The following is a 26,992-nucleotide window of genomic DNA, read 5'->3' on the forward strand; positions in this document are numbered from 1 at the left end:
GTGTATGGGAATGCAAAATGCTCAACTAGGAGGCCAGCACCTGTGTAATAGCTACTGTGGTACCTGGAAATGGAATGGCAGCTAAGGTGGCCCCCACAAGCCCTATGGAAATAATGAAAAGGGGAGGAGCTCACTGGGAATTAATGGAGGGGTGTGTAAAATAGTGTAAATCAATAGATGATGTTTGGATGTGCCCCTCTCCTATGACTATTGAGGAGCAGGATCAATGGCCTATGCAAGGGGTGGACAATTGGGTATACTGTGTATAAGGTGTTTTGCTTGGAATGTACATATTACTGGGGGCACAATTACACCAGCCCATAACCAAACTACACACATCTACATGCTGCTATATGGACTTTGGTGCACAAATGGATCTGTGAATCTTATTGCTGTGAATAAGCCAGGGCTTACTGCCTGATTCCATACCAAGTGATCAAGCTGATTTGGACAATATCCCATTTCTCTGTGAACATTCAATGGACTTATGATATGGACAAAAGCAAGCAAAACCTCCAGGGGAAGCTTGTTGCAACTGCCAGCAACTGGACACAAGATCGTGACCCCATTGAAGGAGGAGAGGCAGTGTTTTGGGGGTGTCTCGGATGTTGGACCATACTGCAGTGGTCAGGACTCAGTGTTGCTGGGGATTTCGAATTGTTAACTGTACTTGTGTTACGTTGCATAGGGAGATAACCTATAAGTAATGTAATAAGCCCTCCAAATCCTGCAGTGTACTAGACAACCTGGACCTAACCTTCTCGGGCCCACTATAATGGGACACTAATTGGAACACTAATTGGAATAGGAACACTAATTGGAATAGGCGTGGTATGCCCATATGAGAGAAGGTGCAGGGCACTATACTACACAAAGGGCAGTGGGACAAATGGAATATCGACACCTTCCACCTTGATGCCTGGCCCTATCAGGAAATGTGTCGCCATATGTCCTATGCTTTTCCAGGGATACCTGGGCAGGAGGATCCCAAAAGAAAAAAAAGGGGTGGAGTGTTAGGATAAAGATATTCAGGCCTGTCTGCAAAGGCCTGTACTTTAAGAATTTAGGTGTATTCTTATCACTTGGCTAGTTCTAGAGGTACAAAAGAAAGAATCAAAATCACTGTCTGCTGGTGTAAGGGCCTTCTCTTACTGTGACAGTCTGAGGCCCTGTTCTTAGGCTAAGGCCTTTGGCTAAGCAGCAGAGGCAGCCATAAGCTAGGAAGCGAACAGTCACATCCTCACATTCCAAACTAGTCACATTGAAATAAGGTGCTATTGGGCTGTTAGGCACTATCAGGACAGAATTGTATTCCTATCACCTCCAGAGAAAGGGAAATGCCTAGAAAATGTAAAAGGAAACTTAGTTTGATAGCATCCTGTCTGGCAAGAACTCACTTATCAATAGCTGGGATGTGAAATCCTCACTTCTGTATTGTCTTGTCATTATAGTTCCCACTTTGCTATTGTTTGTCTGTATAATCTCTGTCTGGTTCTGTGATTGTTCCTGTCTGCTGTATAATTAATTTTGCTGGGTGTAAACTAATTAAGGTGGTGGGATATAATTGGTTACATAATCATGTTACAATATGTTAGGATTGGTTAGTTAAATTTCAGGAAAATGATTGGTTAAGGTATAGCTAAGCAGAACTCAAGTTTTACTATATAATCTGTAGTCAATGAGGAAGTGGATGGGTGTGTGGGGGAGATGGGAACAGGGAATGGGGGTAAGAAAATTGGAATCATGTTTTGCTAAAGGGGGAAATGGGAGTAAGGAAGTTGGAATCATGTTTGGCTAAGGGTAGGAATGGGAACAGGGACACAGGTGTAAGGCTCTGTGGTGTCAGAGCTGGGAAGGAGGATACTAAGGAAGGAAACTGGAATCATGCTTGCTGGAAGTTCACCCCAATAAACATCGAATTGTTTGCACCTTTGGACTTCAGGTATTGTTGCTCTCTGTTCATGCGAGAAGGACCAGGGAAGTAAGTGGGTGAAGGAATAAGCCCCCTAACACTCTGTAACTGTAGCCATGTATATTTCCACAAAAGATATTGCAGTCTCAACATGATGATCAAACTGGACCCAATGAGTGGTGGACCTTATTAATAAGGACAGATATCCAGCACATTGCAAAAGGGATTTAACTCTGCAGCTTCCAGCAATATTGAACATTGTGCCAGAGAGGCCAGAGTCTGTAATAGCACTTTGTTCAGGTAAGCAAGGCCACTTCTTGGAAAAGCAACATAAACTGGGAAATTCTACAGCAAGAAGAGAAGATAAGTATTGGCAGGAAGAAAATGTGATCTCACCCACACAAGCTGTCGCTAAACTAATCCCATTACTGCCGCTGAAAGTTAGCAGGGATTAAAAAAAAAAAAAGTCTGACAAGGATCCATTTCCATTTGTGAACTTTTGAAAACCATGAGTTTCTTTCCCTTGTGAGGAATAGGCTCAATGGTGATTTGTATATAAAGGAAACAATATCTCTGCCTGGAAGAGAATAGTCAGTCAATGAAGTGGCTATACAGAGGAGTAGGAGAATAAAGACAAAATTACAAATAGCAAGGGTCCACTCCTGTGTCAAAGGGAATTTTTTTTAAAGAGGAAATTGAATCAAAAATGAATTGTGAAGTGACACTCTGCAGTAAACTAGACTTTGGTTTTGAAAGCAGGGAGGAGGCTTAGAAAGTCCCTTCTCCCCCCAAGGTTAGGGGCTTTTGGGGATTTATTGATGGATGTGTATAGCTAAAGATACACTGTCAACTTGAAGCCTATTCGGATCAAAGTGAGTTAGAAGTAGCTTGAGATACTGCAGAGAGGCTCCAGAGTCCTGCCAATCTGGATGGTTTTACAAGCACATTTTTCAAGTGTTCTGCCTCCACTATTCCTCTATGGAAGACCCACATAAACAACTGGGGAAAAACCGATTACCTAACTGACTATACAAAAGGGGGGAAGAATATGAAATTGACTGTGAACAATGTGCTGTCAAATGCTCAAACTAGAATTCTCTGATCTCTTCTAGTTGTAGTCATTTTGGGTATCTGTAAGAATACTTTTCAGAGTAACAGCCGTGTTAGTCTGTATTCGCAAAAAGAAAAGGAGGACTTGTGGCACCTTAGAGACTAACCAATTTATTTGAGCATGAGCTTTCGTGAGCTACGGCCCTCCAGGAAAGGGAGGTGAAAAAAACAAGTCAAGCCTGAAAATAAGGGGGACAGGTTAACCTTAAAGGGTGTGTGTGTGTGTGTGTGTGTACAGTGCTAAAATCTGAAGCTGTGTCTCAGCTATTACCTGAGAATAAACTTAAAGCTTGGTACAGCAGAGAAACTATTGCAAACTTGGTCTGTTGTACAAGAGGGGAAACTGAGGTACACCATCTCATGAATTTCATAAATGACCAGTGAGTGAGGTAATTCACTAGCCTGACTATAGAACAAAATAAGGACAGCCTGGAGGTAATTCTTCTGTTTTTCCTGCAATTAGCAAGGAAATTTGTAAAAGAAAGTGGTATTATTATTAAGCAATAATCTGTCCCCACCAGGGGGGTGGAAATTGTTTATTTTGTTTTTCAGACACTCTACGAGCAAGCTGGTGCCAGCGGAAGAATAACTCAGAATACCATGGATCTATGTTTTGTGTTGTTTGTCTGTGGTGTTTGTCTTGTTGCTAGCATTGTTGTGTTTTAATGAACAGAAAACCTCATGATGTGGGTGGGGGATGGCTTCAAAAGGCTGACCTTGGGGGGAAAGATGTGTATGGGAATGCAAAATGCTCAACTAGGAGGCCAGCACCTGTGTAATAGCTACTGTGGTACCTGGAAATGGAATGGCAGCTAAGGTGGCCCCCACAAGCCCTATGGAAATAATGAAAAGGGGAGGAGCTCACTGGGAATTAATGGAGGGGTGTGTAAAATAGTGTAAATCAATAGATGATGTTTGGATGTGCCCCTCTCCTATGACTATTGAGGAGCAGGATCAATGGCCTATGCAAGGGGTGGACAATTGGGTATACTGTGTATAAGGTGTTTTGCTTGGAATGTACATATTACTGGGGGCACAATTACACCAGCCCATAACCAAACTACACACATCTACATGCTGCTATATGGACTTTGGTGCACAAATGGATCTGTGAATCTTATTGCTGTGAATAAGCCAGGGCTTACTGCCTGATTCCATACCAAGTGATCAAGCTGATTTGGACAATATCCCATTTCTCTGTGAACATTCAATGGACTTATGATATGGACAAAAGCAAGCAAAACCTCCAGGGGAAGCTTGTTGCAACTGCCAGCAACTGGACACAAGATCGTGACCCCATTGAAGGAGGAGAGGCAGTGTTTTGGGGGTGTCTCGGATGTTGGACCATACTGCAGTGGTCAGGACTCAGTGTTGCTGGGGATTTCGAATTGTTAACTGTACTTGTGTTACGTTGCATAGGGAGATAACCTATAAGTAATGTAATAAGCCCTCCAAATCCTGCAGTGTACTAGACAACCTGGACCTAACCTTCTCGGGCCCACTATAATGGGACACTAATTGGAACACTAATTGGAATAGGAACACTAATTGGAATAGGCGTGGTATGCCCATATGAGAGAAGGTGCAGGGCACTATACTACACAAAGGGCAGTGGGACAAATGGAATATCGACACCTTCCACCTTGATGCCTGGCCCTATCAGGAAATGTGTCGCCATATGTCCTATGCTTTTCCAGGGATACCTGGGCAGGAGGATCCCAAAAGAAAAAAAAGGGGTGGAGTGTTAGGATAAAGATATTCAGGCCTGTCTGCAAAGGCCTGTACTTTAAGAATTTAGGTGTATTCTTATCACTTGGCTAGTTCTAGAGGTACAAAAGAAAGAATCAAAATCACTGTCTGCTGGTGTAAGGGCCTTCTCTTACTGTGACAGTCTGAGGCCCTGTTCTTAGGCTAAGGCCTTTGGCTAAGCAGCAGAGGCAGCCATAAGCTAGGAAGCGAACAGTCACATCCTCACATTCCAAACTAGTCACATTGAAATAAGGTGCTATTGGGCTGTTAGGCACTATCAGGACAGAATTGTATTCCTATCACCTCCAGAGAAAGGGAAATGCCTAGAAAATGTAAAAGGAAACTTAGTTTGATAGCATCCTGTCTGGCAAGAACTCACTTATCAATAGCTGGGATGTGAAATCCTCACTTCTGTATTGTCTTGTCATTATAGTTCCCACTTTGCTATTGTTTGTCTGTATAATCTCTGTCTGGTTCTGTGATTGTTCCTGTCTGCTGTATAATTAATTTTGCTGGGTGTAAACTAATTAAGGTGGTGGGATATAATTGGTTACATAATCATGTTACAATATGTTAGGATTGGTTAGTTAAATTTCAGGAAAATGATTGGTTAAGGTATAGCTAAGCAGAACTCAAGTTTTACTATATAATCTGTAGTCAATGAGGAAGTGGATGGGTGTGTGGGGGAGATGGGAACAGGGAATGGGGGTAAGAAAATTGGAATCATGTTTTGCTAAAGGGGGAAATGGGAGTAAGGAAGTTGGAATCATGTTTGGCTAAGGGTAGGAATGGGAACAGGGACACAGGTGTAAGGCTCTGTGGTGTCAGAGCTGGGAAGGAGGATACTAAGGAAGGAAACTGGAATCATGCTTGCTGGAAGTTCACCCCAATAAACATCGAATTGTTTGCACCTTTGGACTTCAGGTATTGTTGCTCTCTGTTCATGCGAGAAGGACCAGGGAAGTAAGTGGGTGAAGGAATAAGCCCCCTAACACTCTGTAACTGTAGCCATGTATATTTCCACAAAAGATATTGCAGTCTCAACATGATGATCAAACTGGACCCAATGAGTGGTGGACCTTATTAATAAGGACAGATATCCAGCACATTGCAAAAGGGATTTAACTCTGCAGCTTCCAGCAATATTGAACATTGTGCCAGAGAGGCCAGAGTCTGTAATAGCACTTTGTTCAGGTAAGCAAGGCCACTTCTTGGAAAAGCAACATAAACTGGGAAATTCTACAGCAAGAAGAGAAGATAAGTATTGGCAGGAAGAAAATGTGATCTCACCCACACAAGCTGTCGCTAAACTAATCCCATTACTGCCGCTGAAAGTTAGCAGGGATTAAAAAAAAAAAAAGTCTGACAAGGATCCATTTCCATTTGTGAACTTTTGAAAACCATGAGTTTCTTTCCCTTGTGAGGAATAGGCTCAATGGTGATTTGTATATAAAGGAAACAATATCTCTGCCTGGAAGAGAATAGTCAGTCAATGAAGTGGCTATACAGAGGAGTAGGAGAATAAAGACAAAATTACAAATAGCAAGGGTCCACTCCTGTGTCAAAGGGAATTTTTTTTAAAGAGGAAATTGAATCAAAAATGAATTGTGAAGTGACACTCTGCAGTAAACTAGACTTTGGTTTTGAAAGCAGGGAGGAGGCTTAGAAAGTCCCTTCTCCCCCCAAGGTTAGGGGCTTTTGGGGATTTATTGATGGATGTGTATAGCTAAAGATACACTGTCAACTTGAAGCCTATTCGGATCAAAGTGAGTTAGAAGTAGCTTGAGATACTGCAGAGAGGCTCCAGAGTCCTGCCAATCTGGATGGTTTTACAAGCACATTTTTCAAGTGTTCTGCCTCCACTATTCCTCTATGGAAGACCCACATAAACAACTGGGGAAAAACCGATTACCTAACTGACTATACAAAAGGGGGGAAGAATATGAAATTGACTGTGAACAATGTGCTGTCAAATGCTCAAACTAGAATTCTCTGATCTCTTCTAGTTGTAGTCATTTTGGGTATCTGTAAGAATACTTTTCAGAGTAACAGCCGTGTTAGTCTGTATTCGCAAAAAGAAAAGGAGGACTTGTGGCACCTTAGAGAATACTGAAGAAATTTAAGATCAGTGTGCTTTTTTTAAGCTGACATGTCCCCTTAACGCAGTGGTTCCCAAATTGTGGCACGCACAGGAACATTCGGGGGGAGGAGGGGGAGGGGAGAGGCGGGGCTGCATGGTGCGGCCCAGGCCTGCCCCCATGGAGAGAGGGGAAGGAGTGCCACCCAGCCCTGCTCTGTCCCCAGCCCAGCTCCAGCCCTGCTCTCATTCCCTCTCTACCCCAGGCCAATTCCTCCTCTAGCCCAAGCTCCTCCCTCATCCCCAGTTCTGCGCCCAGTCCTGCTTTCAGCCCCCGCTCCACTGCTGAGACAACTGGGCAGTAATGGAGGGGAGGTGGACAGATTCCATTACTGGTAAGGGGGCGGGGCACAACAGGAAAAGTTTGGGCACCGCTGCCTTAATGTGCTTTGCAAGGACAGTCATTCATTTGTATGACTGAACATAAAATTCTATTGAAAAGAGAATTTATTGCCTGTTCTAGAAACTGAAGCCTTCTGTTCACAGAGTATAAACTATCCCATACTTCTGATCATGATTATCTCATGATCCTAAGTATCAGATGCCAGTCCTGCTATGGCCCATTCAGTCTTTGCCTTTCTATTAGAGCCAGCAAGTGATGGATGAATAGTAGTGATGTAATACAGACATCTATCTACCAACTACTAATCTGTGTTTGAGAATATTTCCCATTATGTCACAATATTGTAAGTTGGATGGGTGAGCAGGAAACAGTATTAGTTTAAAATCTCAACAGAACCTTGTAAGGACTTTGGTGCTTTCCTCAGCATGGAAAATGTGTTGCTCTATGCCTCTCAAGTGGTCTGGAGGAATTGTTGTTAGGACTTCATTACCAAAGTACTTCTAAAAATAGCTGTCTCTGGTTTCATATTTGTTTTTAAGTATCAGCTTAAATGATACAATTTTTGTGGTCAGTTTCTATCTGTGGCATTCTTATGGCCATGCTTTGGTTTGTTATTATACGGTTTTCATAACATTCCTACATTCTACTCAAGATTCACTCCTAACCGCTCTCTTTTACTCCTTCCTCCTCTTCAGATTTTCTAATCTATCAAACACCCGCAGTTACCCTTCTCTCTCCTATCACATCACACCTTACAAGTACCTGTACTTGAAGCCTGTCTGCAATAACAGACACAAGCCACTCTGTTTGTACCTGACTGGTACTTTTTAGGTTATAAATTCTTTGAAGCAGAGATTTTGTTCTTTGATACATCTACTTGAGTAAAGTGGCACATACACTCAGAGCAGCCTACACATAATACATAATTATGCTGTCCCCTTTCCCCCTCAACTCTGTATTAGAGAAATACCATTTTGGGGGTAGAAGGAACATGCCAATGCTTGAATGTCCAAATGCCCCGTATTTTATTTGTGCAAAGAATCTTGTGTGTTACAAGTCTTTAGACAGAAAGGATATTAGGTGGGTTAAGGAGTAGGTATATTTGGTGAGTGCCTTCCCCAACTACACCGGTTGAACCAGACTTGAACACCAAGTTTTAAAATTGGCATTGGGATTGACAACGAAGTTTGTGCATAAAGTATTCAGGGTCGGGCCCTTTATGTAAGAAGTCAAGACACTGAAATGTGGAACTGAAATCACTATAACTGAAATCACTGTAACTGGCAGGATGGTACTGTGGATAAGACATTGGACTGGGAATTAGGAGCTTGGGGTTCATTCCCATCTCTGCTATTGAGTCACTATGTTCTTGACAATTCACCTCATCTCTCTGTTTCTCAGGTTTCTCATCTGTAAAATGGGGATAAATCTTAACTTCCTCTCAAGTGCTTTGAAGAATGCGATGTAAGCCCTAAGTATTATTCAACTGTAAGCATTTTATAAAATCTAATAATTGTTCCATCTTGTTTAACAGAGGTCAATCTTCACTGTCATACCACTTTAGGAAATGGTTGTAAGAAAAACTGGCCAGTAGTTTAACAATTCAAGTAACCAACCTCTGATGACAAAGAAACAATTAACCTTCAAAAACACAGGGAAGATAAATGGAATTCAAACAAATGTTTACACTACTAATTTGCCTAAGGGGACCAGCGTATCTGCCTGAATTAACTGAAATTACTACCAGCTTTGAAGGATTTTCACTAATGAAATAACCAACCTTGGAAGAATTCTAAATCATGCTTTAGAAAAATACTCCAATGAGAAAGTGAGGGGACTATCAAATATTACCATAAGAACCTTTTCACCAGAACAGGAAACCCTTCCTTCAGGAGAGAAAAGAAAAAGGGAATGTTGGTCCTGACAGGAGCTGAGTGAATATGTGCCTCAATTTTGAGCCTCAATTTTGGGAAGGAGAGAGAAGAGGGCAAGCGTACTTCAGGCTTAAGCTCCAATACTGCAAACCCTTATGTAAGTGCTTACTTTACTATTGTGGGGGGCCCACTGAAATCAATGGGGCTATTTGTGACTGTAAAGTTAGGCTTGTGCATAAAAGTCTGCAGGATTAGCCATAGTGACTATTCAGTTCTCAGCTTCTTTGCTAAGACTGACAATCAGTTCCAGGCCCAGTGGCATTTTTTAGGATAACTTTGGAACTATACTGTGACTGTAACTCACTGCACAAAGGCCACTTAAAAGTTTTCAAAGGAAGTAACTTTCTGTTACCCACCTAGACTGAATTCAAAGAGGGAGTTAAACAACAAAGGGCCTAGATTCTCTTAAGCCATCCAATGGCTTAGGCCCTCATCCTGCAAGCTGCTCCACAAAGGCTCCCCACACATGAAAAGCCACTGAAGTCAATGGCTCTCTGTGGAATGGCGGGGTCTACCAAGTACAGCTGTTTACGGGATCAGAACCAATGCACTTAGAGCATTTTCTGTGGGGACACACACACTCGAATATATAAAACCGATTTCTAAAAAACCGACTTCTATAAATTCGACCTAATTTCGTAGTGTAGACATAGCCTTAGTGTGTAACTTCTGGCACGTTTTCCATCTTGTAGATGCACCCAGAGTTTGAGATGAGCAGTTTATAAAATCTAAACAAATACATTGTTCTTGTCCTTTTATAACTACATATTAACTTGAGTTACAGTCAATAGTATTCAAAATTAATTCTTTCTTTGCAGTTTTATTCACTATAGGAAGCAAAGTGGGGCTCATTCAGTTACATGTTAGTACAAATATTGGACATAGGCTATATCTGACAAGTATTGTGTAAACATTTAGCAACAGTCAAAAAATTAAGAAGTCAGGCAGCAGTCTCCTGTTCTTTTGTACACAGCACGTTGTTTTCTGCAAATTTCTATTCACACTCTTACATGATAGCACTGCAGTGTAATATTCACAATTAAATGGAGCCAATAAAGTGCAAGCTCTATTCTCTAACCCTAGGTTTACATTTCTGTTACTTTGCCCAACACTCTGCTGGGTGGTAACTCATGAATTTTTTGTGTGATACATGATAGGATTTATATAGCACCTAAAAGTCACTAAGGGCTTTACAAACACAAAAGAGGACAGATAACTTTTCAGGAGACAGTTCTGTTCTGCAAGTCCTATATGTATGAACCTCCCATCGGAGTTGTGCAAATTGAGATCCCTCAGGATTGGATCTTAGGCTGTATAACATACACAGATAATTTCTAATTATGCTATATACCACCATCACCACAGGTATTAATAATAATATAATAATAATATTAATAAACTAAAGAGACATTTTATATAAACATCATACTAATAAAAGCTAATAATAAAACTAAACAAAGCAAAGCAAAAAAGTACACTTTTCCAGAATATCTTTGCATATGAAATAGCAAGAGCATTGTGCCATCAGAGTGACCTTTAGCTGGGGAGAACATGATGTCTGAATTATTTCAGGGAATTCATTCATGACACTCCCACAAAGGCAGCAACCGAGGAGGAAGGAGAGATATGACACTGTACAGTACCTTGGCTCATCATCAAATATCACTCCACTCTGCATCTGAAAATAGTTTCACCCTTGTGTCCAAGAGCAAGTTTAATCTTCTTTAGTAATGTTAAGAGCCCACCATGCTCAGGACTATAATGGACAGTGAAACAGGATGCTCTGCGTTCAGGCCCAAAGGTTCGCCTATGTCAGCAGTGGGTTACGCTGGACTTTTCTGTGGGGCTATTCAAACCCCCATGGCTATGGCCTAGCAAGCTGCTGAGGTCATGCAGGCCTGATCCACCTTTGCTGACAGGCAGAAAACATCTCATCACTATGATTCTATCAGTGCTCCGGTGAGGGACTTTAGGAAAGGAAAGTGAGGTGGAATAGCACAACTTTACCTTTTAACAAACTCTTACCCACCACAGCAGGATAACAAAGAGCATTTCTGAAAACTTTTAACCCAAGTGAACAGACAGTTAAAAAACGAACAACAAATCCTTAGTACTCTGTATCTTAGAAATAGTTCCCATATAATTTACTTTTTATGTATTCTAATGCCTATACATTTTGTTTGCATTTTTCCATTTCTTTGTTGTTGGTTGCTTATGTAAAAAATGGAAAAAATAATAAATGACGTGTGATTTGCTTTCCCCTAAACTTTGAATTATTTTTTATTATCTTGGCTTCCTTGCAAAGAGACAGGCAAATTACTATAATTAAAAGCAAACCTGATACTTGATCCGCTGCTAGGGTTGCCACCTATCCAGGTTTTGCTAGGATCACTTTTTGGAAGTAGCTGTCCTGTAAGATATCTGTGAGGGTGCTCGGTACACACTGCCAAGTGTTTGATTTTATGGATGTCCTGGTTTTTTTATCCTGGATGTCTTGGTTTTTTGTACCTCAGAGGTGGGAACCCTACCTGCTGCTGTGATTGCTAAAATACAGTTCCAAGATAGCTGAGCATTTACACTATGTACCACATGCAAATGTCTCTAGGAGAAAAGAACAAGTACCGATTGGGTTCAATGAACTGTTATGCCAACACCCGCCTGGCTGCAGGTGTTCTCTAGTGACTGAGTTCTAGATTCTCACCAAAAAAAGGTAAAGAAAGACTAATTAGAAGTGAAAAATTCCTGGTGTATTATATGAGAAAAAAAATCTTCCAAAGTATACTTTTATTACTCACACAGGAATTGCCATAACCAGCAAACACCACCTAGTTCAGTAATCCTCTCTCAAACTGATGAAATGCCAAATGCTTCAGACAGAAAGCACATATGATTTTTATCATTGCTACTTACTGTTTAGATTATAATAGCACCTGCAAGCCCCAAACGAGACTGGCCCTCATTGTGCTTGGTACACTAGAAACACAGCCCCTACCTGAGGGAGCTTACAATTGAACTAGACAAGACAGAGGAAGAATGGGTGAAAAGGAAGGATCATTATCTTTATTTGACAGCTAGGGTACTAAGACACAGGGATGGTAAGTGACTTGCCAAAGGACAAAAAGGAAGCCTGAGGCAGAACTGGGAATTGAATACAGATCTCCCAAATTCCCAATCCAATGCCATAATCACAAGACAATACAATGTGGATAAAATATCTTCCTGATACATCCATCCAGAAGCCCATCTACTCACATTGTGTCCATCACCATTGTATCTGGACACAATCAGTCTATGGTTCCAGATAGCAAGAGATCAATCAGCTATTAACTGGAGCAGGAAGCCTGACAATTTTTATCCTAGCTGTTGTGAGGACACAGGAAATACTTGTCACATAAATGTTTAATTTTTTAAAAAAATCTGTAATATTTGGTGGCTTCAAAGCTCACTGTTTAACTGCACACTGCAGTAAAAAAAACATACAAAGGTGCTGCTGAAACCAATGAGGTGTCATTCAGCTCATCATTAGGATTTCAACACTAGGACAAGGTAGGAGCACTCAGACTTCATGAAGTGACTAATTTTACAATTGCTTTGTAAGCAGATGCTGACAACCCTACCCTACTTGCTTTTCTGTAAATAAGGCAATGCTGTGCTGTACTGAAGGGGCTCTTTTCCCAAAGTTCAGTGTTTCAAGTGGCCTGCACAATACATTTTTATAAGTTGCACACCCTGTATGTAGACGTGAGGGGAAACCAAACGAGAGCACATTCTGAGAAACAATTCCTCCTGAAATCCTTACCTGTGATGTATCTTGTCAAACAAATAAAAGGAAACTGCTGGTAATCAAAGGTGGGTGGAAAATAACTCCCGGGAGGATGAAAGAGAACAACAAAAGAGCATCTCTTGTCAGCCTTAAATTCCCCATCTCCCTAAATCTCCAAAGCTGTCATTGTAACTGGTTATTAATCCATGTACACGTATATTCTTCAAATGATTCAGGTCTCACTGAACAAATTGCTCTACCAACCTACCATTCTAGTTCCAGCATGAGAATCACACAGCAGACTCTGGTTTTGTGCAAATGCATGAAGGAAAAAAACCCACCACCAACGCCACAATTCCCACCCCCAACCCCCGCTTCCAAAAAGAAAAAGAAAAAAAAAGAAAGAAGGAATTTTTGATGACATTTTAATGTAGAACCTTAGCTGGTGTTTATTGGGGTACATTTATTTCAATAAAGCTATGCAGACTTTGCACTAGCTAAAGATTTGGCTCTTTGTTTTGAAAAATTTTGATACACAGAGACATGGGTGGTGAAAGATTACCTGTCAGGGATGGTCTAGATAATACTTAGTCCTGCCATGAGTGCAGGGGACTGGACTAGATGACCTCTCGAGGTCCCTTCCAATCCTACAATTCTATGATTTCAGTCCATGGTTCTCATAACCTGATGCTCTATAGCCCTGGGAGAAACAGGAAATATGAAAAAGTTCTCTATACTTGTAAGTCTTTTTTCATGTGAATTTCAGTTTGCAAAACGGAGAAAGCTCATGTAAAATTTGAGTGTATAGTCTATTTAACTGAGGATGTCATAACTGCTGATGAGCTGAAGAGCAAAACACAGATTGATGATGTTTTTTCTCAATTTAATTAAAATGAGAGCTCTCAAATTGTTATAGGTTTTTGCTTTGATTCTTACTGAAGGCAAAATTAACTACTTTATAGAAATACTGTAGCAATATTACAGAGACCCAATCAGCTCAGCTAACTCCATCTCAAGAAAAACGTACGGTGTAAGTTAAGGGTCTTTTATTGTTTTTACCCTTTGCACCTTTGAGGAATGAATAAATAATTATTTGTTCCAAAGATGCTATTTATACATCAGAGCAAATGTATAGTGTCACAGGCTCCCAAAGGGAAAAGCTTACAGGTGCCAAAATTGAATTGTGTCTGTGTTGTTAACATGGTTGAGAAACAGGAGGCTGCAGCCTGGAGATCCTGTCTAAGATGGTGGAAGCATATTAACTCCATATAGAGTTAATTGCATGAAGCCAGGCCTGTCACCTAAGGGGTGCACTTGAGGGGGTCTGAGCCTGGATGCTGTTACAGTAACTTAAGAGTTCTTAAATAGATACTTATTTATATACTAGAAAATTCTTTCCAACTGAGGTCTGGTCAACACTAAAGTGTAAGATGCCTTAGGTCGACCTAATTAGGTCAGTGTACACACTACAGCCTTGCTCCTGCAGATGTAAGTGCCCTGCTATACTGATGTAATAACTTTCACCACCCCTAGAGGCTTCCCCTGGAGCCATGAAATTGACAAAAAAATAGCTGGCCTGCTGCCCGGTCTCCACTCCAAGCCAGGCTGCCACTCAGGCTCCTAGCTCAGGCTGCCACTTCGGCGCTCTGCTCGGCTGGCTCCCGGGATCCCGGCTTGTAGCCAGGCTGCCATCCAGGCTCCTGGCTCCAATTCGGGCTGCCACCCGGGCTTTCAGCTCCACATTGGGAGCATGGCAGCTGACCAGACTCTGGGTGCGGATGTCCCCACCGGAAGCCTGGCTGACCCATAGCTCTCGGCTTCCCGCTCCCTGCCAGGAATGGGACAACTGCACTGGGCTTCTCAGCTCCCTTCTGGGAACGTGGCAGCCAACCAGACACTGGGCACAGATCTCCCCACTGGGAACCCAGCTGACCCCCACCCCCCTCCGGGCTCTCCTCTCCCCACACAGTCAACTTAAGTTTATAGTGTAGACATGCCCTGAGAAGGGGAATACGAAATGTAAAAGAAATAGAGAAGAGCAGTGGGCAAAAGGTAAAGTAACCCAAGGACAAACAGTTCTATACAATTCAATAATAGTTGTACTGGTATCCAAATTCTTACAGCCACTGCCCATGGATGCTTCACTTTAGCCAAGTGCACTAAAAATACAACAAGGGATGCTAACAAAGCAAGCTCTACTCTGCCATACTATAGAGGCATTCAGTTGGTTTTAAAAATACATTGTGGATGAAATCCTAGCCCCACTGAAGTTAATGGTTAAACTCTCGCTGACTTCAATGGGACCAGAATTTTACCCTTTGTGTTGAATTCTGGCCTCTGGATGCTTAAAAGAAATGATGGCTCCTGTGCTTCTCCAATGCCCACCACACACATATTTTCATATGACACACAATGGACAGAGCAATTATGTGGAGGGAGGCAGAACACAACATGAATTTTAAAATGCCTTGTTACTATTTGGGGTGACATCTTTGAAATTCCAAGTGATGCTTAAGTGCATGAAAGGTAAGATATTAAAGCATCCTGTGAAGAAATGAGAATTTTTTACAAAGAGATAAAGGCACATAAAAGTATTACAGAATCACACAAAGGAGATGAGAAAAAAGCGTATTTTTGTTTCCAAAGATCACATGGAGAATGCACATATATTTTTCAAATCATCAGCCAAATTTTCTTTTAACTATTAACTTTTCACACTTTTATTGTCATCAAGCTTGCCATGCAGTACCTTGTGATTTCTGCTCAGCAAAATAAAAACCATATCAATTGCTCATACAACTGTGATTCTCTAAGTGATCACTCTCTGGTGATTTTTTTTTAACAAACAAAAACGATGTTAGCCTGCCATCTAGTGGTAATGAAACAAAACAAAAAAGCAGGTTTTGATGGTCACATAAACACCACCCTATACCGGAAACCTACTGACCGCTATTCCTACCTACATGCCTCCAGCTTTCACCCTGACCACACCACGCGATCCATTGTCTACAGCCAAGCTCTGCGATACAACCACATTTGCTCCAACCCCTCAGACAGAGACAAACACCTACAAGATCTCTATCAAGCATTCTTACAACTACAATACCCACCTGCGGAAGCGAAGAAACAGATTGATAGAGCCAGAAGAGTTCCCAGAAGTCACCTACTACAGGACAGGCCTAACAAAGAAAATAACAGAACGCCTCTAGCCGTCACCTTCAGCCCTCAACTAAAACCCCTCCAACGCATTATTAAGGATCTACAACCTATCCTGATGGATGACCCAACACTCTCACAAATCTTGGGAGAGAGGCCAGTCCTTGCCTACAGACAGCCCCCCAACCTGAAGTGAATACTCACCAGCAACCACATACCACACAACAGAACCACTAACCTATCCTTGCAACAAAGCCTGTTGCCAACTGTGCCCACATATCTATTCAGGGGACACCATCACAGGGCCTAATAACATCAGCCACACTATCAGAGGCTCGTTCACCTGCTCATCTACCAATGTGATATATGCCATCATGTGCCACCAATGCTCCTCTGCCATGTACATTGGTCAAACTAGACAGTCTCTACGTAAAAGAATAAATGGACACAAATCAGATGTCAAGAATTATAACATTCATAAACCAGTCAGAGAACACTTCAATCTCTCTGCTCATGCGATTACAGACATGAAAGTTGTGATATTACAACAGAAAATCTTCAAATCCAGACTCCAGCAAGAGACTGTTGAATTGGAATTCATTTGCAAATTGGATACAATTAACTTAGGCTTGAATAGAGACTGGGAGTGGCAAGGTAACCTATTTCCCCTTGTTTTTTCCTACACACCCCCCACCCCCATTCCTCAGACATTCTTGTTAAACCCTGGATTTGTGCTGGAGAGTATTATCATTGTAAGGAGAGTGATCACTTTAGATAAGCTATTACCAGCAGGAGAGTGGGGTAGGGGGAGAGAAAACCTTTTGTGGTGGTAAACACCCATTTTTTCATGGTTTGTATGTATAAGAACATCTTCTGTATTTTCCACAGTATGCATCCGATGAAGTGAGCTGTAGCTCACGAAAGCTTATGCTCAGATAAATTGGTTAGTCTCTAAGGTGCCACAAGTACTCCTTTTCTTTTTGCAAAAAAGCAGGTGATTTTTAACAAATCAGCTTATTTCCTTGAACCACATTGTTTCCTAAAATGGTAATAAATATAGAAAGCTTTTCAAAGAGATGAAACATACAGAATTAAATTCCCCCAACTGGAAGAAAAGAAGAGGAAAATTGCCATGTTGCAACTCGATAGCTGACACTGGGCCACTTAGCCATGTGCCTAAGGCAGAGGCCCGCGACTGGATTGATAGCATCACAGATTTGCTGTGGAAAAGCCACAGAATGGAAATGATTTCTGGTGAGACTGCAACAATTTATGCTGTGATCTGCGTTGTAAGTTTTACTGCACTGGGAGAAATACACCAGACTGGTGTAGATTTTCAACTACTTCCTTTCTCTGCTCTAGGGCTGCATGGAACCGAATCCCCAAGCTGCAGCCACAGAGGGGCTAACAGGAGCTGCAAAGTTTTCCCCTTCTGCATGGTTCACAATTCACTTTCTATAGTGTCACAATTCTGTTCCCTTCTACATTAGAACAAAGAGGTGCCTTGTTAACAGCACCAAGTTAACCGTTTCCTTTTGTGCCCACGTATGTACTTTAGCAATAATAAACTGAGTGCATAACACATATTTCCTTGAAAGTACTGACCACCTGGTAGGAAAAGTTGATGGCAAGAACAAAGCCAAGAACCATTAAATACAACCAAAATTAACCACCAGGAAATGTCTCAAACTGAGGTGTTACTGGGTTGTAATGTTAGCTTGTAGAGCATGGTCTTGGCAGACAAGACGCTTGGATTCTACGCCCTGCTCTGACTTACTGCATGTGGCCTTTAACTTTGAGACCCTGGCTTTAAGGTACAACAAACGTCCAGAAGTATTTTAAGAGTGATATAGCTTCGAATTGTAGATTCAAGGTATTCCCAAAGTATAGATGCCTGGTACAGTAGCCAGTCAGATTGCTCGAACACACTTCGAGGTGTGGTCTTCATTAACAAGAGGTAAACTGTAAGCAATTTAGCATAAGGATAGAAATAGACTATTTCCCCTTAGAACAGACAAGCTAGTATACTGTTAAAACAAGTTTAATTCATTTTAAATGAATAAGCCTTTTAAAAAAAAAGTTTTGTTGATTCTGGAAGTGAAATGTTACATCCTCCATTTTATATCTGCAGAAAATGTGAGGTTGTGGTTATAATAATAATAATGCTGTACTCAAAATATTTAGGAAATTGATTATAATACTTAGCCTATTGTGTCTTCCATCAGAGAACCTCAAAGTGCTTTATGCTGATTGAGCCTCACAAAATGCTCATTTTAGAAATAAGGAAATGGAGGCAGAGAAATTAAGGGACTTGCCTAAGCTCACACTGTGTCTGTGGCAAGAAGAAAACTCAGATCATCTGACTCATAGGCTTGTGCTTTAACCCTTTGATCAGACTCTCTGTTCAAGACAGAAAGACAGGCTACTTATTTAGATGACTAAATATGAATTTAAAAACAACACTAAGCAACCATGTTTGAAAAAGAACCATAAATAATTATTATTAATAAAATCTAAAATTAAGCCAACTAGGAATTTCCAAGATTTTCGTCTTTGAAATCATGGGAGTACAGTAAAAGTGAAGAATAAGCATCATGCATCATGGTCTGTTTCTCCTTCCCATACAATCATGCACTGTCTGGATAGAGAAATACTTTCAATGGACATGGGGTGTATAAATTCATAAGCAGCGCTGACGGAATGTAATTTTCTAAATCCTGATTTAAGATGGCATATTTAACATTTTTCTAGCAGTATCTGTTCACTTTTGGGGCATAGATGGTCTGGGATTCATTCCATTGCATATAGACTGAAATGTAAAAATATAATAAAACTAAACTTACTTTTCAAACAAGGAGAGTCTAAAACTTCTGTCTGGCCTTGCATCCACCATATCACCTCGATCTCCATCCTTCTCTGCGGGCACAGGACTAGATTGATTTTCTTCCATCTATGCACACAGAATAAAACAGAGAACTTGAATATAAGTGTCCTTTGAGGAGTGCTATCATTTTTTTAAAACACTTCTGTAACTAAAAAGCCTAATAAATCCCCCAGTCATAACCCCAAATGTATTTGGGGTTAATCATCAATCTGCTATGTTGCGGGATGTTTCATAGGCTAGGAGTAACCATAGTTTTTTGGATCCAGCATCAATCCAATACTACACGTATTCAACCACCGCTGCTACATTTTTTATTGTAATTATTAAAAAGTGACTCTAAAAATCTGTCCATAAACTGCAGCTAAGATCAAAAATAAAAATACATTTTTAGTGAAAGGTCCTCATACCATGCTTTCAAGATGCTTTGTAATCCAGTCAAAGTGGACCAAAACCAGTATGTTGGAAAGGCAGCTCTAAAAATCTGAAACCAAAATATTTAGGTTATTCCACAGTAGTTATAATCCAATTGGAAGATATCCTGAAAACTCAAAAAGAATGCTTTTGATTTTTCTAGAGACAAGTTGGGTGAGGTAATATCTTTTATTGGACCAGCTTCTGTTGGTGAGAGAAACAAGCTTTCAAACTTACACGGAGCTCTTCTTCAGACTTCAAACTAACTAGTTTCCCAGACCTGAAGAAGAGCTTTGTGCAAGTTCAAAAATTTCTCTCTCTCCCCAAAAGAAGTCAGTGCAATAAGACATATTACCTCCACTCACCTTGGCTCTCTAATATTCTGGAACCAGCATGACTACAACAACATACACTAATGGAAGATTTCGATTTTTCTCACATACATATATCCAATTGTGTTTGGGGGGAAAGTACAGTGATGTGACTCATGGATGTAGATCAGTCTTAATTTTGAATTTCACTACTTCTGTCTACTTCACACATTAGTTGTTTTATATTTTCCTAAGATTCGTGTGTTTTTAAAAAAGTAAAGAAAGTTATGCTCAGAAATTAAAAAGCATATTACTCTTCTAAGATTTCATAGCAGCCCCCTCGGTAAATTATTTCACTTGGGACAAATTCTGCTTTCAATCACTCCAATATAAATTCAGAGCAACTTCACAAAGTCAGTGGAGTTGTTTCAGAATTACGCCAGTGTAACTGAAAGCAATCATTTCCCCTGTATAAGAAAAAACATACTATTTACCAGGTGAAAAGTTTTTTTTTAAAATCACAGTATTTAGTGGAGAGCAGAACAGTTGATGCTTGTCCCATTCCTGCAAACAATTATTCATTAAAGTAGCCCTTCCTCATACATGTCCTATTGAACTCATCAAGTGACAGATTAGAAACGTGGACTGTCAGATTAGATACCAGTGGAACATAGGACTATGCAAACAGATATTAGATAGGTTGTGTGGACATTGATCTGAATACTGTGTACCAACCCCAGTGCAGGTTGAAAGTAAAAGGGAAAGTGGTTTTCAGCCCCCGCAGAATATGAATACTCACAGTTCATAAAGCACTAGGGCTAAGTCTGATGATGTTTAATATGTTTCTCGGTGATCTGGAAAAGGATATGAACTTTGAAGGTGGCGGAATTTGCAAATTATTGCAAAAGGGGAAAAGATTATTTAGGGAAGACAAGGAATTTCAAAGGGACCTAATACAGATAGGTGAATGAATGCATGAAAGAAAATGAGCATTAATAAATGCAAAATAATGCACAAATGGATGGAATAATTTGTACTACCTATGGGAATTGCGGGATTCTAAATGAACTGTTAGCCTCTTGGGTGTGATTTTTTTTTTTTTAACAAAAATAGTTACATCAGTGTGGAGGCAGTTATATCAGTATAAAGTTATCTTATAGCAATATAGCTTATTCCCTTTCCTGTACAGGAATAGACAGGAATAAAGCACCTTTATACCAACAGAACTGCATCCACACGGGACGGAAATGGAGTGTTGTTTCACTTTAACTACACCAGTATAGTCCACCTTTCTGGTGTAGACAAGGCCTAAGGCTGGGGGGCAGAAAGGGAAGAACCTCTGGGGCTCAAGGAAGAGGAAAAGAAAGGGATAAAACATTGAAGATTGGAGGAAGACTCAGGCACTGGAAGCGGAGGGTCAGATGCTAGGGGGAAGCAGGGGGTTAGAAAGTGTGGCCAGAAAGGGGGGGGCGGAGGAGGGTTAAGCTCTGGGGTGCGTAGGAAGAAGGACAGGATCAGGCTCTGGGGCCAGAAAGAAAAAGGAGCTTAGAGGGGATGAGTTGCTAGTGGTCAGTGAGGAAGGAGGAGGACGGGGTCAGATTCTTGGGGACAAGGAAAAAGGATAGACATTGGAAGGTGGGGTCCAGGAGCTGGGGTGGCGGAAGGAGGGTTAGAGGTAGCGTTGCCATCTCTGAAGTACAAAGTATAGGATGATTCTGAGCCCATAAGACAGGACATCCGGCAGTGTGTACTGAGAGCCCCCTTACAGATTTGCCAGGACAAAAGACGGGGCAACCATGGTTACAAGGTGGGGGGAAGATGATCAGGCATGGAGTGAGAGGTGGAATGAAGGGGTTAGGGTCCGGCACTGGGGGAGGGGGTGGAAGCATGGGGTGGAAAGAGCGGAGTTAGAGCGGAGGTCGGATATGGGAAGGGAGAGGAGAGAATTGGAGTGGGGGTTAGAGGGGTCTGACAGGAGGTAGAACATGGGCTTAAGTCAGTAGGGGCAGACACTGGAGAAGGAAGGGAAAGGATTGGGGAGGGGGGGAAGGACAGAGTTAGAGAGGATTAGGCACAGGGGGGGATAGGGGGATAGAGGGGCTCCAAACCTGCCCCCCATCACCCCTATGGGGAGCCCTGCGCCCCAGGGCCACTCCGGCCAGGGCGCTGGGTCGGGGCTGCACCACACGGCTTGGCCCCGCTCGGGCCCGTGAGGTGAGGAGTGGAAGCGGGGGTGTCAGGTGCTGGGGGAGGGGGGAGTCAGGGTGGGAACAGGGGTGGGACGGGGTTTGAAAGGAAGGTGAGGCGAGGGGTGGAAGGGGGGGGTCAGGTACTGGGGGGAGGGTCAGGGCTGGAAACAGGGTTGGGAGAGGGTGTGAAGGGCAGGTGAGGTGGGGGGTCAGATACTGGGGGGTCAGGGCTGGGAACAGGGATGGGAGAGGGTTTGAGAGGCGGGTGAGGTGGGGGGGTTCAGGTACTGGGAGAGGGTCAGAGCTGGGAATAGGGGTGGGAGGGGGTTTGAGGAGGGGTCAGGTACTGGGAGAGGGTCGGGGTGGGAACACGGGTGGGAGGAGGTTTGAGGGGGGGGTCAGGTACCGGGCGGAGTGTCAGGGGTGGGAGGGGGTTTGAGGGGGGGTTCAGGTACCGGGCGGAGGGTCAGGGCTGGGAACAGGAGTGGGAGGAGGTTTGAGGGGGGGTGTCAGGTACCGGGGGGAGGGTCAGGGCTGGGAACAGGAGTGGGAGGGGGTTTGAGGGGGGGGTCAGGTACTGGGGAGGGTCAGGGGTGGGAACACGGGTGGGAGAAGGTTTGAGGGGGGGGTCAGGTACCAGGGGGAGGGTCAGGGCTGGGAACAGGAGTGGGAGGGGGTTTGAGGGGGGGGTCAGGTACCGGGGGGAGTGTCAGGGGTGGGAGGGGGTTTGAGGGGGGGTCAGGTACCGGGGGGAGTGTCAGGGGTGGGAGGGGGTTTGAGGGGGGGGTGTCAGGTACCGGGGGGAGGGTCAGGGCTGGGAACAGGAGTGGGAGGGGGTTTGAGGGGGGGGGGGTCAGGTACCGGGGGGAGGATCAGGGCTGGGAGGGCCGGGTCGGACCCGCCCCGGGGGAGGGGGGGATCAGACGCGGACAGGTGGGGGCGGTCGCCTCGCCAGGGCCCACTGACCTTGCGCCGCCCCCCTCTCCGTCCGCAGCAGGGCCAGTGCCAGGGCCAGGGCCAGCTCCCGCTCCCGTCAGCGCGGCGGTCTCTGACCGCACGGGCAAAGCGAAAGGAAAAGCGGCAGGACCCGCGGGCCGCGCCCAGCGTCCCCGCCCTGTGCCCGGGCGGGCACCTGCGGCGGCTCTTCCGGCTCGGAGGGGGCAGATACGAGCCCCACCCTCCGCCGCCTGAGGGGCACGGGGTGGGGACCGAGCTGCTGACGGCCCCCCTAGCGCAAGAGGGGGCGAGGCGAAGCTCCCCAAACCTGCCCCCCATCAGCCCTGTGGGGAGCCCTGCGCCCCACAGCCACTCCTCAGGGCCCGATTCGGTGGGGAAATTTGCACCTTCTCGCTGTTTGGCAGCATGGGAGCCCTGAAAAGGGAATTTTCTCAAATCTCTTTGCCCTCTTGCCAACCCCCAGCCTTCAAAATCCTGTGTCCGGCGGCTGCCCAAAATCCTGAGCTTGGCATAACAAACAGGGCTTAGGGGGAGGCGGGTTGAAAAAACCCCACCCGTAGTACTTTGGAGTTTCTTTTTCATTCCCTTCTGGTTTCTGAACAATTAGGGTGTGAACACAGTATTGCCAAGTCCAAACGCTCAGCGATCAGGAATCTGGCCCTAAAAGTCCTGAGATTGGTTTACAAATCATGAGGTGTCTTTAAAATAATAAATTGGCAGGGCAGGGTGTTATTTCTCTTCTAGCTTTTGATCCAGCTGTGTTTGCTTCATATGTTCAGGTGTTTCTCTGCAACCCTGAGAGATAGAAACCTATTTCTTTTTTAAATGAAGGCTGAGAGTCTCATGGTTCAGGTAGCTGGGCCTTTAACAAAAATTAAGCATTTTGTAACTGACTAAACTAACTCCCTATGACTACTGAGATCTTAACAGGGCACTTCACCTTAAATGGTCCCTTGATACCTGTTTCAACTACTTATGCTAAACAATCTGTTCCACCTTGTGACAATGTTTCCCGGATTTGAAGAAGAGCTCTGTGTAAACTCAAAAGCTTATCTTTCTCACCAACAGAAGGTTAAATAAAAGAGACTACCTCACTGACCTTGTTTTTCTAAAATTTGTGAGGCCCCCCCCAATAAAATCAACACTGCATTTAGGTTACACCTTTAAGGTTTTCTCCACACCTCTAAGGGCTGGATTATATATTTTTTTAAAGCTGAGCTCATGTATTCATATGACTTCATGAGCTAGGGTTTTAGAAAGACCCCAAATACCACACGACTTGTGATAAAATCACAAAACTTGGTAACACCCTCTTCTAAAAGCAAGGCCATTGTTGCTAGGAAACAGGTTTGGTTTTACTTGGAACAGCTCAATTTTTGTTTCTAATAAGCATGTTTTTTGTTCAAAAACAAATCCTTTTTCACTTGATAAAATTCACATAGCTAAGGAATGGTTTTCTACACTAAAGGACCCACTTCCAGGTGACTACAAAGTTAAATGTGTACCGTGCAGAATAAATTACAGTAGTAAAATAATTTCAAACCCCTGTGACATGCATAGATCTGCAGGTGCACCTCACTTTGCAGGATCAAAGCCTTAAATGGTTAAAAATTGAATATCTAGGTCAAAAATCGTAGATGCGCAGCATAATCTGTAAGCCTGATTTTAACATGCAGGTGTGAAAACTTGGTGGCCTTGCACCAAAACAGAAGGATAATGAAATCAACAAACAGAGAGCAGTACCTCTCTAAGGAACTCCGACAAGAACTGGAAATACCAGACTGGACTCAGTCTTGTTTCATTCTTCCAGTTCTAGGCCACTGTTGAAAAGTAGTTAAAACATTTTATTTTTATTTATTCTTATTCTTATAATGTTTACTTCAACCCCATCCATGGCTTTGGCTTTGGTTTACTTCAAACCCATCCATGGCTTTCACAGTAATTAAAAATACAAAATATGAATATAATCAACACCATTGCTGCAATGGCCATTGTCATCTCCTCTCCTGGATGGAAGAACCTCAAGTGAGTTATTTAATAATATTATTAGATTAGATTTTCTAGCTGTGATGTAACTAGGGCCATTATCTTGGCTGTGGTTGACAGGCCAAGTGTCCCGTTTGTTACATAGCCTGTTAGGTTTGTTAATGCTTGGAATTCTTTGAAATAAAAGGCTTCCCCCAACCCCAGGTGGGGCCTCCCTGTATCTCAACGGCAGAAGCAATAGGACGGGGAGAGGGGCAGAGAATGAGCTTGGTATTGGCTTTGCCTCCCCACAGCACACCAAGTGCAGGTGACTTGGAGCAAGGGTAGGGTGACCAGATGTCCCGTTTTTAAAGGGACAGTCCCATTTTTTGGGACTTTTCTTATATAGGTGGCTATTACCCCCCACCCCCATCCCGTTTTTTCACAGTTGCTATCTGGTCACCGTAGGTAAGGGGAAGTAATTTGCTCTTGTCTGGGATGTAGCAGATTACACCCCCCAGAAGCAAATGGGGAGCATGGAGGAAATTGTGAATCTCTGAGTTAAATTTTCTTCCCTGAACTCCTTCTGGGGTGTGTGAAAGTAGAATGAATTATATTTAAATTATAATTCATTAAAGAAATGCTGCTTGAAAGGTTTGTTGAAATATAGTTGTCAGGAAGAGAAACATTAAGGAGTGTGAGACAATGGGTCCTCAAACTAATTAACTTAGAGCTCCTACTGAGCTAGGAGATTGGTAAACGTTAGTATGCAAATAAGATATGTATGTATATTTGTCAGTTTCTCTTCCTTTTGTCTGTTATGTTAAATTGGCTTTGGCTTATCTGTATAAATAAGTTAGCTTGAGCTTTTGTATGGGGCTCGCATATCTGGGTGCATTGGCAAAGCGCTTTGCTAATAAACAGAGTGGTCTGACAAATTCTGTGAGTCTTGAATCTGACTTTGACAATTTGGAGGTTCCACCGAGATGGCAACCGTCTTCACTGGGGCCATCTGACTCCTCAGCGTTCTTAGGACAGCCGTGGCAAGCCGGCACCTGGGCATTTGGGCCAAGTGGTCCTCTGCCAGAACGGAAGGGTGCATGACCACAGTGAAGTCTACACCATTGAACCTGTTGGCCCCTGAGGGCCAATTCTACCTTTGTTTCCCTCAAACAGGGTTTGGCTTCTGCCCCTGCCTTAGGGTTGCCTGACTATTCTAAGCCTTTTACCCTTTTCTGCCCCGAACAATCTGGGTGTGCACTTGGAGTTCTCACTCAGATGAACGGAGAAAAGAACCGCCCAGTGGCTTATTTCTCTGCCACTTTAGACCCTGTTGCCCAAGGCTTACCCCCCCGCCTGTGTGCTGTAGCTGCTGCAGCGCGCCTAGTCGAAATATCTGATTCCCTTGTTCTCCGCTCTCCTCTTACCCTCCTGGTCCCTCCCTCTGTAGAAACTCTCCTGCTACAACGTAACACAGGCCACCTCTCCTCTGCCCGCCTTACCAGGTATGAACTTTTACTACTATCAGCTTCATATATCACCATAAAGCGTTGTTCTCAGTTAAACCCTGCCACCCTCCTTCCTTTGTCTAATGACGGTGATCCCCACGACTGCCTTGCAACTGTCTCTGCTGTCACCGTCCCGCGCTCTGACCTTTCTGATGTCCCTCTCCCTAACTCTGACCTTGTTTTATTTACTGATGGTTCCTGTTTTCGAGACGACCAAGGTCGTCTCCTTGCAGGATACGTTGTAGTTTCACTCTCTGAAACCCTGGAAGCTGCGCCTTTACCTTCTGTAACCTCAGCACAAGTTGCTGAATTAGTTGCCCTCACCCGTGCCTGCTTTTTGGCGGAGGGACGCTCTGCCACCATTTACACTGACTCCTGCTACGCTTTTGGGGTTGTACATGACTTTGGTACCCTCTGGCAAACTCGGGGTTTCCTTACCTCTGCTGGTACCTCTATTAAAAATGGGCCCTACATCGCTGCCCTCCTGTATGCAGTTTTACTTTCGTCTGACCTAGCTATTGTTAAGTGCCCTGGCCACTCAATGGCAGATACTGATATTGCTAAGGGTAATGCATTTGCTGACGCCTCTGCTAAACATGCTGCTGCCATAGAACCTTCCCCAGATGCATTTCTAGGTTCCCTTTCTGTTTCTATACCGCCGCC

General features: G+C 43.2%; 1 protein-coding gene across 2 annotated transcripts in view; it reads right to left on the reverse strand.

Annotated features, from left to right (window-relative positions):
• CASP7 (caspase 7) overlaps positions 1-23,044 on the reverse strand; it is a 37,124-nt gene extending 14,080 nt beyond the window's left edge. The window contains exons 1-3 of one of the 2 annotated variants that reach the window (XM_084635276.1): positions 22,866-23,044; positions 19,396-19,469; positions 18,948-19,054 (exon numbers count right to left, since the gene is read on the reverse strand). In XM_084635276.1, the coding sequence (XP_084491402.1) occupies positions 18,948-19,054; positions 19,396-19,398 (110 nt within the window). In that variant the 5' untranslated portion in view covers positions 19,399-19,469; positions 22,866-23,044. The remainder of the gene's footprint in view (positions 1-18,947; positions 19,055-19,395; positions 19,470-22,865) is intronic. The other variant, XM_084635277.1, reaches the window with a different exon arrangement.
• Positions 23,045-26,992: the final 3,948 nt, after the last annotated feature.

The sequence above is a fragment of the Lepidochelys olivacea genome (assembly GCF_965140295.1).
Source record: "Lepidochelys olivacea isolate rLepOli2 genome assembly, chromosome: 7".
Classification (NCBI taxonomy): domain Eukaryota; kingdom Metazoa; phylum Chordata; order Testudines; family Cheloniidae; genus Lepidochelys; species Lepidochelys olivacea.